The sequence below is a fragment of the Heptranchias perlo genome, chromosome 4 (assembly GCF_035084215.1).
Source record: "Heptranchias perlo isolate sHepPer1 chromosome 4, sHepPer1.hap1, whole genome shotgun sequence".
Lineage (NCBI taxonomy): Eukaryota > Metazoa > Chordata > Chondrichthyes > Hexanchiformes > Hexanchidae > Heptranchias > Heptranchias perlo.
Genome location: NC_090328.1, coordinates 50,981,567 through 50,996,152, shown reverse-complemented (window position 1 = coordinate 50,996,152; position 14,586 = coordinate 50,981,567). Strand labels below are relative to the sequence as shown.

The following is a 14,586-nucleotide window of genomic DNA, read 5'->3' as shown; positions in this document are numbered from 1 at the left end:
AGTTCTATAAAGAATAGCATAAAGAAATGCAAGAGCAGCAACCATATTAAGTTCTTGCATGAATAAGCATCAAAACAGCAAAAGATCATTAAAATCTGAATGTGTTTTACAAATAAAAGTAACTGTTCTAGAATCAAATTAATGTAATATTGTCTGAATACATAGGATAACTATTCATACCAATTACTTCCACTTCATTTGTCAATTTAAAAATCTTATTTTAATTGTTTTATTATAGAGGTCAATGTTAAAATTAGTAAAAGGGGTTTTTAAGACAGACCTGAGGAATTATTGCGAATGTTTGACCAGTGAAAATGGCAGTTTTCATAAAAATGAAGGAAAATTGAAAAACCTGTTGCCATGAGCCAAAAATACTTGATGTGAAAGCCAATGATTTGGGGGAGACAGGGGAAGAAGTGATTTGTTCCCCTGATCTGCGTCTTCGACGCCCAGTACCCACACCACTAGTGTAATGCATCCAGGTACCACTACACTCTGGGCTAGACAGACTCAGGGGGCTCTCTTCCTGGAAGTGAGAAAAGGGGGCAAAAAACAACAGCATAGCATGCAAAGTTAGACATATTTAAACCAATGGAATCAATAAAATCACTACTAACTGCGTATCATAAGTTACTAACTATTTATTATGTCAGTAGCCTTTGACAATCCCACCGTAGAAATATCAAATCAGCCAAAAAAATTTATTTAAAAAAAAATAAAACTTATCCTAAAAAACATACCCTACTGAGAAGAATACAGACCATACTGTTTTTTTAAAAAATGAATCCATTTGGAGGAGGAGGCGGCTATATGAGAGATTTTTTTTTGCAGGGGCAGCCGGGAGGATTAGGTGGAGCCTATATGCATATCAATACAATAAGTAATCAAATCCTTAATTCAGAAGTTGCAGGTGTAAAATATAAAGTAAGGCTTGACATATGTATGATCTAGATGGAAACTAAAACAACAGCCACATGATCAACACAAGAGAAACACCCCATAACAATTAAAATTTGCTGTACATAATTAATATAATTGCTTCTACTTTTTGCCTCCAATTCATTTTAAGCTTACAATCTAAAAAATTCAAAAGAAAAATTTCAAGCTCCTCTGTAATTATACTCTGATCCAAATATGATTCTAGAGTACTTTGTACACCAGGGATGTCCAATCTTTGAAGTAGGGAGCCAGATCCATGTGTTGCAACCAGTGAATGGGCAGCATAGACTGATTTGGCCCTAAGCACAGCATGAAATTGAGGCCTCTATGTTCCACCTTTAACTTGGCATCGAGTAGGGATAATGGGGAGACTTTTAACCCCTCAGGACGGGCGGTACAGTGGTAAGAGTTAATTTGTTAAAACTGGGAAACCTGACCCCAACCCGCTGCGAACGGGCCTGCTTCCGGTTTAACCAGGGCGGGCTAGGTGTTGGGTGAGTAAACTGCTCTCGAGAGGTGGGTTGATAAGTATAATATTTAAATGAGGCTCTGTACCTCAGATTTTAGCAGTCATTTGGATTTAAAGCCTCCAGTACAGGTTTCCTGAGGCTTGAGAAACCCAACAGCTAAAGGGAGGAGAGAACTGCTGGATTCAGCAGCTAAGTGCTTTTCCAGCACTGTTTGTGGGCCAGGAGGAACAGGAGTACTTCCCCCGATCCATCAAGCAAACCTGTCCCTATCTGCTGACCCCCTCCCCCACGATCGGCTGACCCACTCCCTGCGATCTGATCTCTCCCCCCTCCCCCCTCTCCGGTCCCCAGTAGCGGCAGGCCTTACCACCTGGCAACCAGCCAGCCTTTCAATCTAGCCAGCTGCCGGCTGGGAAACTGAGAAAAAAAATTCCAATGAGGTCTTGCCGTTAAATTCAGCAGGACCTCCGCTTTCCCTATATTTTCGGGTTTCCCAGATGCTGACAGGCTCCCCTGCTCCCTCCCTGTAAACATCGGGGGCAATGGGTATATACTCAAATTGACAGGATGTGACTAGTGGTGTCCCCTCAGGGATCTATATTGGGGCCTCAGCTTTTCATTATATTTATAAATGACTTAAATGAATGAAGAGAAAGCCAGAAATCCAAGTTTGCTGATGACACTAAGTTAGGTGGCACAGTAAATAATGTAGATTGGAACAGAAAGTTGCAAAGAGACATTGATAGATTAAGTGAGTGAGCAAAACTGTGACAGATGTAGTTTAATTTGGGGAAGTGTGAGGTCATTTACTTTGGACCTATGAAAGATAGATCAGAGTATTTTCTAAATGGTGAGATGCTAGGAACTGTGGAGGAGCAGAGAGATTTAGGGGTCCATGTACAGAAATCACTAAAAGCTAGGGAACAGGTACAAAAAATAATTTAAAAGGCTAATGGAATGCTGGCCTTTAGCTCAAGGGGGCTGGAATACAAAGGGGTAGAAGTTATGTTACAGTTGTATAGAGCTCTGGTTAGATCCCATTTAGAGTACTGTGCTCAGTTCTGGGCACCACACCATAGGAAGAATGTACTGCCTTTGGAGGGGATGCAGCTGATACTGGGGCTAAAAGGGTTAAATTAGGAAGACAGGTTGCATAGACTAGACTTGTATTGCCTTGCGTACAGAAGATTAAGGGGTGATCTAATTGAGATGTTTAAGATGATTAAAGGATTTGATAGGGTAGATAGGCTCGAGGGGTTGAATGGCCTACTCCTGTTCCTAAGCATTGCTCAAGACATTGAAGTAAACACAGAGACAGAGAGAGAGAGAGAGAGAGAGAGAGCGCGCGCACGAGGGAGAGAGAGAGAGAGAGAGCTAGAGAAAAAAAAACTGTCACCGCTCACTGAAGGGCGGGGACCAGAGAGAGCAATCAGAAGCAGAGAAAAATTGATAACAGCGCGTGGAAGTGCAGCAAGATAATTTGAAAAATAAATCACCCTTCCAGAATGCATGACTGATTCTAACTAACATCCCATCAACTGATGAGCATAGGTAGCCAAGAGCATAATGAGTGCAGCAATTTGTTTAGAAAAAGGAACTACAGCCTAGAATTGTGCAAGGGCACAGCAGGCCGGATATAAAGACCTAGTGGGCCAGATCCAGCCTGTGAGCCACAGGTTGGACACCCATGATGTATAGCCAGTACGTGCCTTCTTTAATCTCAACACTCTGTAGATTATAATATATAAAGTGGGACACATATTATTAAACCCTGTTTACCAACCAAATATAACAATTTATGATAAGTTTTAATGAAACAAAGAACTGTGCAACCAGAACAAGAAAACCCAAACAGGTGTGGTTTAACAATCAATAATAAAGGAGGAAAAAAAGATAAGTGAGAACACCATAAAGGATAAAAGCACCAAGGCAAATACCAGGTGTTAATCTGAGGTGTGCATTTACACCATAAATTCAGGTGACTGTAAAGTTAGTTGAACATTTTAACCTGTAAATACTTGTGACAAACATTTCATTAGGATATAAAATGGGATAAGCACAAAAACAGATAAGAAAAGACTTGATGAGAGGGGGTCAAAATTACTCATTGCATTGTAATTCTTACATAATTGAGCATAAATATGGAGCAATTTTTTATGTTCAATAACACAGCATTTATTTGCTACTGCTTTTATTCAAATTACAAATTACACATGTCAGGTTTAGCTCAAGTCCTTTTTATAAGCAAACTAAAGCTGCCTCATTAAAAACCTAGGCAATTATTTCACTCCAATTGATCAGAACTCATACTCAATAAAAACTGGCATTGGAATCGCAGAGTGCGCTCACTTTGGCCAGAAAGCTTCCCAGGGAGGTAGGAAACTATAATAATCTGTTCGGTAGCATTCAGGATCTCACCCATCTCTTGTGCGGAACCACAAGAGATGGGTGAGATCCTGAATGAATATTTCACATCGGTATTTACGGTTGAGAAAGGCATGGATGTTAGGGAACTTGGGGAAATAAATAGTGATGTCTTGAGGAGTGTACATATTACAGAGAGGGAGGTGCTGGAAGTCTTAACGCGCATCAAGGTAGATAAATCTCCGGGACCTGATGAAATGTATCCCAGGACGTTATGGGAGGTTAGGGAGGAAATTGCGGGTCCCCTAGCAGAGATATTTGAATCATCCACCGCTACAGGTGAGGTGCCTGAAGATTGGAGGGTAGCAAATGTTGTGCCTTTGTTTAAGAAGGGCGGCAGGGAAAAGCCTGGGAACTACAGACCAGTGAGCCTGACATCTGTAGTGGGTAAGTTGTTAGAGGGTATTCTGAGGGACAGAATCTACAGGCATTTGGAGAGGCAGGGACTAATTAGGAACAGTCAGCATGGTTTTGTGAGAGGAAAATCATGTCTCACGAATTTGATTGAGTTTTTTGAAGGGGTAACCAAGAAGATAGATGAGGGCTGTGCAGTAGACGTGGTCTACATGGACTTCAGCAAAGCATTTGACAAGGTACCGCATGGTAGGTTGTTACATAAGGTTAAATCTCATGGGATCCAAGGTGAGGTAGCCAATTGGATACAAAATTGGCTTGACGACAGAAGACAGAGGGTGGTTGTCGAGGGTTGTTTTTCAAACTGGATGCCTGTGTCCAGCGGTGTGCCTCAGGGATCGGTGCTGGGTCCGCTGTTATTTGTTATTTATATTAATGATTTGGATGAGAATTTAGGAGGCATGGTTAGTAAGTTTGCAGATGACACCAAGATTGGTGGCATTGTGGACAGTGAAGAAGGTTATCTAGGATTGCAACGGGATCTTGATAAATTGGGCCAGTGGGCCGATGAATGGCAGATGGAGTTTAATTTAGATAAATGTGAGGTGATGCATTTTGGTAGATCGAATCGGGCCAGGACCTACTCCGTTAATGGTAGGGCGTTGGGGAGAGTTATAGAACAAAGAGATCTAGGAGTACAGATTCATAGCTCCTTGAAAGTGGAGTCACAGGTGGATAGGGTGGTGAAGAAGGCATTCAGCATGCTTGGTTTCATTGGTCAGAACATTGAATGCAGGAGTTGGGATGTCTTGTTGAAGTTGTACAGGGCATTGGTGAGGCCACACTTGGAGTACTGTGTACAGTTCTGGTCACCCTATTATAGAAAGGATATTATTAAACTAGAAAGAGTGCAGAAAAGATTTACTAGGATGCTACCGGGACTTGATGGTTTGACTTACAGGGAGAGGTTAGACAGACTGGGACTTTATTCCCTGGAGAGTAGGAGGTTAAGGGGTGATCTTATAGAAGTCTATAAAATAATGAGGGGCATAGATAAGGTCGATAGTCAAAATCTTTTCCCAAAGGTAGGGGAGTCTATAACGAGGGGGCACAGATTTAAGGTGAGAGGGGAGAGATACAAAAGGATCCAGAGGGGCAATTTTTTCACTCAAAGGGTGGTGAGTGTCTGGAACGAGCTGCCAGAGGCAGTAGTAGAGGCGGGTACAATTTTGTCTTTTAAAAAGCATTTGGACAGTTACATGGGGAAGATGGGTATCGAGGGATATGGGCCAAGTGCAGGCAATTGGGACTAGCTTAGTGGTATAAACTGGGCGACATGGACATGTTGGGCCGAAGGGCCTGTTTCCATGTTGTAACTTCTATGATTCTTCTATGATTCTATGATGATAAAAGGAGGAAGAACAGGAGGAGGGAAGCCAGGAAGGGTAAGCAACATTGGACGCACACCCAGCAGACCCATCCTACATGCTAAGACTAAGCTCTCAGAAAAGCTCCGTCTGAGGAGGCTAATCAGTAGGAAGGGCAGCACTGAAAGATGTGATCACATGGAAGTAGACTTGGAGGTGCAGTCCTCCATCAGTACTGTATTGCGTGTGTCAGTGAATCTTTTTCACCATAAGTGAATGCAGACTTTTCCAGGATCAGCCACTTTGCAGTGCATTGCTCTGCCTTCTTTCACTTCAGCATGGAGCAGTCTGAAATTGCAGCTTCCTTAGGATTCAGGATTTCAGTGACTACGACCATCTTGCAATTCAAGCAGCTAACTGCATGTCTTTCAGCTCCATAGAAGTTAATTTGCTGGTCTATCACAATTTCTACAGGAGCCTGGAGGGTAATCATTATCAAATAGTAATGCTCTTTGAAGCCTTCCTTGTTCCACCTGAAACTATTTTCCTCAGTTACTGTTGGATTCTCTATCTGAAAGTAGTTAAGAACCTCATGAGCTTAAACAATTGATTCAGCAACATTTCTGAGCATTTGAGAACTCATTCACTGTGCATCCATTGTGCCTCACCTTATAGGGAACAGTAGCCTAATGGTTATGTTACTGGACTATCAACCCAGAAATTTTGAGTTCAAATCCCAGCATGACAAATTGTGGAACTGAATTCAATAAATCTGATAATTTGTGGACTGGTGCCCGAAAAAAAAACCCACGCAAGCTGCTGTAAAAACCCAACTGGTCAACTGATGTCCTTCAGGGAACGGAACTTCTATCCCTACCTGGTTTGCTCTAGATGCGACTCCACTCCCAAACTACATGGTTGATTCAATGCCCTCAAGGCAACTAGGGACAGGCAATATAAACTGCCTTGCCAGTGTTGCCCTCATCCCAAGAACAAATTAAAACATTTTTGCAAAAGGCATTGGCAGGGGGGAGATGCCTTGGTTAAGACATTGAGTGTAAAGAGTAATTTTGACTTCCTGGTATCCTGGAATTCTAGGAAATAAAACAAGATAATTAAAAGAGCTTCACTGTACACATCAATTGGCTGTGTTTAATAAGCTTTGAAACACTAAAAGCTTAACACAGTAAAACACATTGAGCTATGCCAGCTTCTTTGGAAACTCAGTTTGGATTTTGCATGAACAGTTTTGTTTGAATAAGTAATTGATAACAATTTTGACAAACATCACTGATAATGAACAAACCAAAACAAATTAAAATGTTAACTTCAAATTAACAAATTAAGAATCCATTTATTAACATAGATAATAAACACTCCACCTTCTTTGACAAACAGTCATTTTTCGGTATAGAGATTTTCTTATGGTTGTTAGGGGTGAGGGTAATGATAACTCATGCAGCTTGTGGTGCTGTACAGAGTCCTGATGTGATTATGCTACTGAGGGAATGGGGGAAAGAAGATTTTTTTTTGAAAGAGCTTATACGTACGAATTTACAACAATATGCACATTATAGTAAATGTGACATGAGAAAAACAGGATCCACGTGTCCTTATAACTGCGAAACAGTGATAAAGATTCTTCTATGAGGGTGGGGTAGAGGCCGTATTGTTGCATTTGGTGTTGGAATATTGGCATTTATGCAAAATTCATGCTGAATGTAACAGCTTATATTGAACCATACTACCACATTGAGCATATTTGAAACTAAGATACCATGATTCACAATCTATTATAATATCTTTATGTTGGCATAGTCAGAGAGTTAAAACATGCTATATTTAGCAGAAACTACTTCAAGACTTTTAAATTGTTGTGATATTTTTGCATGTTTTTGGTGTTTTGGGATAGTTGGTGACTACTTCATAATTTTGTCTTTTTTTTGTACACAAAAAAATATATCCTATAATTTAATTTACAGAATTGGTTTCATCAGATTTTAATAATGTAGATTTGTAATGCCCCAGCATAGTTTGCTACCAAAATGTAATAAGTTATGCAATCAAGAGACTACAAGATTCGGATGCAGACTTTATTTTAATTATTGCCAGAGAAATTTAATTTTCTCAGTTTCGCATTCACATATAGAAAATTCAGTTAGTTTGCTAAGTCAGGTAGTTGTTTTTGGATTACTTCTGCTTACAAAAGCATTGTGAGCTGGAAGCTGTTAATTTTGCATGGTCCTCAAATCTTTTAACCATGAAACTACTATAGGGATATTTGTGATAATACTTAAGAAAAGTTTTAAGCTATCATAACTAAAAGCTTATTATTTCTCAGATTCCTAAGGGCAGCCATTTCCATTCCCATCTAAATGAAGTAAAGCTAAAGTCTCATGTGCAAAAGTACATAGTGCACGAGTTCAAAATGAAATCCAGTCAACAAAAATTTTCAGCTTTTAAATCATAGAACAGAATGCTTTAAATAATCATGATCGTCAATTTTTATACCTTCCAGAAACAGATCATTATCATATTATGAGACACTTCAGATGGTCCTATATCCTCTGACTTAAGGGGAAAAAAGTAAAAGAATGGCCAATAAACCTAAGCTGCTCCTCCATATCTGAGTTGCTGGATCAACAGATAGAAACTTTGTAAAAAGGGTGCCTGCCTCCTTCTTTTGTTGATGAAATGGAATGTTGCACAGAAGGATCCAAAAGAAAGGGAAAAAATGACTATTAAACAGTTGTGGGGAGAAAAGAAGCTTGCATAGATGGACTGCAACATCTTTCAGTTTAGCTAGAAGGAAATTGTCATTTATATAAAGTGATGTATGCTACAATACCATCTTGCCTAGCAATTGAGTGCGATATCACAAAGCAAGTTATTATTTCTGAAATAAGTTCGTACAGAACGCCTTGCAACTGGTGAAAGATCCAGAGGAAGGGGAAATAAAGAAAAAAAAATGAAACTTCTCAGATGGATGGTGTGCAATGAGATGCACTGTAGTGTCACTACCATTTGTTCAAGGTTTCGGAATGCCTAGCCCAGATGTGTGGTAGATCTACTTTGCCTCTTTACATACAGTAAATACAGAATATCCTACCGCCAACCATTAAAAAAATTGGCACCATTCCATAATTTCAAATGATACTAATAAGTCTACAGGCTTTTGCCACAATGTCATCCTGCAAGTTTTTTTTAAACCAGTAACAAAATTCCATGTTGGAGTGGGGAGAGGGACCCAGATAATAAAGCAGTGGTGGTAACGGAAGATAAATTAACTTGACAAAAGAGACGACTGATTAAATCTTAAAACTTATGATGACCACTTAACAGTTGTTATAGTTTTGCAGTGGGTGCATTTATCAAATATAGTAGAGTACTTATTAGTGACATATATACCTGCAACATACTTTTACTAGTACACATACAAGCAGCTATGTGTGACCCAAAATAAAACCTAAAATTACATCAAGTTACATTGAGTCACAAACGTTACAAACATTAAATAACATGCAAACAAAATCTTAAATGAGTACACTATGACAGAATTCTATGGACGCAAGCTGCAAAGTAGTTAATTTGGTCTGGCATACCTTTCAATGCAATTTCATGATGTGAAGGGCAGTATTAAGTACAGCTAGCGGTTGTCGTAACATATGATGACAGGTTGACTAAGATTCAAAGCACACATATTTCTGTTAAGCAAACCTACAGTGTTTTAACCCCTTTACTGCCAATTCATTCCTAGTGGGAGGAAGTGTGTTTCATTTTTTTGCCATAAAATTCTGGCTATCCACTTTTGTTATAAATGCATAAATAAAAGCACAACTTATTACTTTCTATTTAAAATGCTCTTAGGTGGATGATTGATGAAGCATCTCGGAGGATTAGGACATTAGTTGTTGGAAGGCCTTACCTGGAGGGATTGTGAACAAGCGATCACATATCCAGAGTTCAGTGCCTAACTTGTTTGGGTTGTGGAGACAAACTATTGCTGTGAAGCTCTGCACCTCCAATTGGCAGAGCGACTGTTCGATGGGTATGGTGTGATAAGAAGAATGATGGCAAGGACTCTCACATCTTATGACGAGTAATACTGTTCACCATCTTGGGGGTGAGGGGGATTCCTGGTATTCTCTATCTGCCCATTAAGGGATTAAAACCATGCTTGCCAGTTTTCGAATGAGCAAGCAGTGACCAACTTCCTAGGTAGAAAGGGGGAGAAGGAGGATGAAAAAGAGGCATGAACCCTTTTAGGTTACGTTGGTTCCAAGATGACATGTCTACTGATGGGACACTGGAACCAAGTCAATCCTTTATAGCAGACATGGCAATCCAATACTGGAGCTAAAAAGATCCATAGTACTCCAGAACATTGTTGACAATTAAACAGCCAGCCTGGCTCATTGATGGAAGGTGGTGTGGTAGATCAGTTCAGATACCCTGTACATTGATACCCTGATTAATGCCCTGTGCTGTTAAGTTGCATGGTTTTAATTGGATGAACTCCCTATGTACACTTGGGGTGCCTTAGCCTTGGGCTTTTGTCAACCTGCATCTCCTGTGGAGAAAGTGTGCACTCCATGAGGCAAACAGAAACTCTAATTATGTGGATCTCGTAGTTTGGTTCAGAAATTCTTAAGTATGGTGATGGATTTCAACACTTGTCAACACCTAGCTGACCAAAAAAGAAAACAGCTCTTCAAGAAAGTGTTTCCTTAAACAGTTCAGATGTTAAGATATTACAACATTAATTCATTCAACATAAGAAAACAGTATACTCCACACTGGCAGTGAAGAGGTTAATAAATTAAAATAGACTTTCTATTAGATTTAAAAAGAATATGCAACACAAAAATAACTACTGCAGATGCAAATGTTACCAGTAATAGAGATGATTGCTTAAGTTGCCTTTGTTAAATAACTAGATTCAAATGAACAATTATGTAGAAGAGTCAATACAGTAAAGGAATCCAGATCTGTAAATAATTCTTGTCCAAGTACAAAATTAGTTATTGTTATTCTCTACCATAGTATACAAATATTTATCTGGCAGAATGTTTTTTGTTAAACCAATTACGTACGTCAAAATAAAACCACATACTTGGATAACTTATTAAGTAGATAATGACGGATAATAGGAACTGAGCTATAGGATAGTAAATTTAATGGAGACGTTCAGATGTCAGTCATTCCCCCACTTATAGAGTCATAGACACACGGTATGCGACCAAATATGACGCCAGTTATAGAGTCATAGAAGTTTACAACATGGTAACAGGCCCTTCAGCCCAACATGTCCATGTCGCCCAGTTTATACCACTAAGCTAGTCCCAATTGCCTGCACTTGGCCCATATCCCTCTATACCCATCTTACCCATGTAGCTGTCCAATTGCTTTTTAAAAGACAAAATTGTACCCGCCTCTACTACTGCCTCTTATATTTACAGTGCTCACCACACTTTGCCAATCCTGAGTTGAGAAGCCTGGGAGAAATCTGCTCCAAATCTCTTAATAGTTTAGCTGAATTAAGTCTATGAGGTTGGTCTGGGCAATCTACTTTCCAATTTTTCCCCTCCTCATGTTAAAGAGGTGCCTTACATTTTCCTCGACATATTGTGACGATATATCTTCCATTATAAGAAGATATCATGATCTGTTCAGTGGAAAGATGACCATGAAAAACTAAAAGTCTACAACACCATAAAAAAAATCACTTTTAGAACACTTATTATAGTAACACTGACAACAAAGACCAATGTGAATCAGACACTGCAGATGAGTGCAATATTAAACGGGCAAGATATTTTTGATATGTAGCACAGTAAAATGGCTTAGTTCCTAAAATAATCATGTAGCTAAAGTAACAAAACTCTTCGGTTTAGAATCATTTATTTTGTTTTGTATTATGATCCATAAAGAACTGTTCTATATAGGCCTCTCTTTAAAATATTTTCTCTCCATACTCCCACCATGAATAAATCAATCACTTAGTCCAACAAATTTATTTATCTGGTTTACACATTCTTTGAATCACAAAACAAACCTTGTTCAATATCTAGCTATATTTGTCAAATCAGTTTGTCTCAATAAGAAAAAAAGCATAACCTACATCTATGTTGGACACAAGCTTAGTGTGGCACTACCCATATAGCTAAATTTCATGAAACCAAATCGTATTGTGTGCTCCAGCTCCTCACATTTTTTTTAAAAAGTGAGCTCAACTAGTTGCTGCATTATATAAAATTAAGGTGGTATTAAAGTACCACCTGGCACAAACAGCAACAATTCTTCAATAAAATATAGGAGCAGTACTTGTAATACAGATCTGTTTTTATAATAATGTTGATCTCCATTTAATATTGCACTCATCTGCAGTGTTGCACTCACATTAGTCTTCAATGGCACTGTTACTGGAAGCAAATAACCATTTTCTAGTAACATAAATGGAGTTAAAAAGAATATTCTCTTCAAATGTCCTTTTAATTTTTTTTATATTTCTTACACTTAACTCTTGTAATTACAGAAAAAAAGTATCCTTACAAACTTCCAAAAGGTCTTTAAAAAGAAATAGTTTAATTTTAAAAAAAAACTTACTTCCACTGAGCCTATTTTCTTTATGCGTGGCAGCGGGGATTTTCGATGTATATAAATGGGATCAGAAACCATTGGCCTGAACGACATCGTAGCCTTTTCAGCATCTTCTCTTCTTGAAACTGAGTCCTCATCATTGTCATTATTAGAGACGGTTTTGCTTCCACTGTCACTCTATTATTAAAGGATACATTGTCACTTCTGCAAGTTTATTGAAAGACCAATTTCTGTAGTTTTTCCTCTTTCCTCCAAAAAAAGAAAAGGGAGCATTTTCCTACTTTGAGAAAAGTCTTAGGGAGTACTTTTTGTTCAAAATACTCCCCCATTTTACAAAGTTTAATAATAGCCTCACCAGAATTTTGTTGATGCTTTTGTAAAATGGACGATTTTCTTACCCATGTGAAGACCCTCAAGTTCAGCCTCCCTTCTTGCTAAGTTGTGATGTGACATTAGTGACAGGGACTACCCCAGAGTGACTCAACAGGAAAAAGGAGGAACCATGGCTTAAGACCGGCCTGCTTATCAGTTCAGCATTTCTATCTGATAGCTAGATGTGGGCTCCCAAGACTATGTCGTGACCTAGCACAAAGGGAGAAAGGAAGAAAACTATGGGTGAGAAAATTGCCTTTTATAAAAAAAATTTTAAATTCTGGTGAAACTATATTTTTTTAGTAGTGAGTACTTTGAATAAAACATACACCTTCCTAGTCATTCCTTCCTCTTAAATGTAAATCAATAAATAAATGATCCTATGAACAAGTTAAGGGATTAACATGGAGATGATAGTGGACTTCAGTGAGTGCATGGCTAAAAGGTGTGCATAAGGGAGAAATCATTTTGTATATAATGGGATTTTTTTTTAAAAAGGTAGAAGGAACTTGTACAATGAGGATCACATAAATATTAGCAGATTTCCCATGGCATTACTCATGCTAAATCAGGCAATAAGTTGTTTTATGATTGGCACATTATACAATGTGATGTACAATGTATTATTCTGCTGCTAAGATGCACTGTGTTTAGATAGCCAATCCCTTTAAGCCCACAAAGTCAAACTGCTGTAAGTAAGCACAGCCTGAGGTCACTCAAAGTTAACTGTTGTTTGGTGAGGAATTCTGTGGATTGGAACTTGTGGGTTTCTGGGTGCAGCTCAGAAACACCCATTATTTTAATATCAATTTCCATCTATAACACAATGTGAATTTACTTCTGTAATGTATTTTAAATGCTGGAATGGTAATTCTTTTTAATATTTTTAAAAGTAGATCTCAGGTGGTGTTGCACACAGCAATTCTGGGAATATGGTCACTCTCTTATCTATCTCAGATGTCTGTGTGTTGCTGTTTCTCTGTCTCTCTTTCTCTTCCCTCGACCCTTTTTGCTTTGCCCTGCTATCCTTCTGTCTTTTTCCCCTTCCTTTTGGGTGGGAAGTGGTAGGCAGTATGGCATGGTGTGGCAGGGAAAAGAGCCATCAATAGCTGAAAGCTGCATTTGGGGTGTGGGCTGTGGGGAAAAGTCAGCTGTTATCTTCCCATCCCCTCTCTAAATAACCCATGCTACCCCCACTCCTTTGCTCCCATCACATCACCTCTTCATTTTCCCACTGTCCATTCCCCATCATACCACTCCCTTACTCCCATCACTACCCGCAGCTCTTCCTCCCTGAATCATTCAATCAACCCTTCTATACTTTCCCTTGCTCTGTCACACCCCACCTCTAATCCTCCATCCACTCCGCCCACTCCTATTCACTCCCAACAAGGGTGGGGGTGAGGCCAGAGACTCCTCACCTTCAACCAGTCTCCGTCCCACCCTCCCTGTCTCTTTCCCTCAAAAAGGTTTCTTTGCTTTCAAAATTCAACTTGTTTCTTAAAAAAAATCAAATGAGCAAAGAAACTGCCTGGTATGTGTGTCTTTCTCCATCTCATAGGTGTTAGAAATTAGCATTAACCTTTTCTGTCAACAAACACAAGTTGAAATAATTAGCTGACTTCAAAATTCAACTGTTTGTTTCTTGAAAATCAATTTAAACTAATACACACACACAATTATCTTTCACTTCCTCTCTTCGACTCCAATGCCTCTCTTAGCTAAATGCACTTTGTAAAATTCATAGAACACAAAACAAAAGCCAAAATAGGTATACAATCAAAACACTTTGGGCTCAATTTTTAAACGGAGCTGGGGGGTCAATTTGAGGTTGGGATACCCATTAGTACGGGTTTCCCAGACGTCCTCACGATTTTGATGTAAGGACATCTTTTATTTTTATTTGTTGGTTTCCCGTCCAACTGACTGACAGGCTTGTCTCGGTCGGATGGGAGACGAGCCAGGGAGAGGATGTCTGCAGGTAAGTCTTTGTTTGTATGGATTGGGGTGGGGGCGTGGGGGGGCGGGGGAGAAACGGGGGGCACAGGTGGGCAAGGGGG

At 39.2% G+C, this 14,586-nt stretch overlaps 1 protein-coding gene across 1 annotated transcript in view; it reads right to left on the bottom strand.

The window, feature by feature from the left end:
• ppip5k2 (diphosphoinositol pentakisphosphate kinase 2) overlaps positions 1-14,586 on the bottom strand; it is a 159,086-nt gene that overhangs the window by 40,240 nt on the left and 104,260 nt on the right. The window contains exon 24 of the mRNA XM_067982914.1: positions 12,161-12,331. Within this exon, the coding sequence (XP_067839015.1) occupies positions 12,161-12,331 (171 nt within the window). The remainder of the gene's footprint in view (positions 1-12,160; positions 12,332-14,586) is intronic.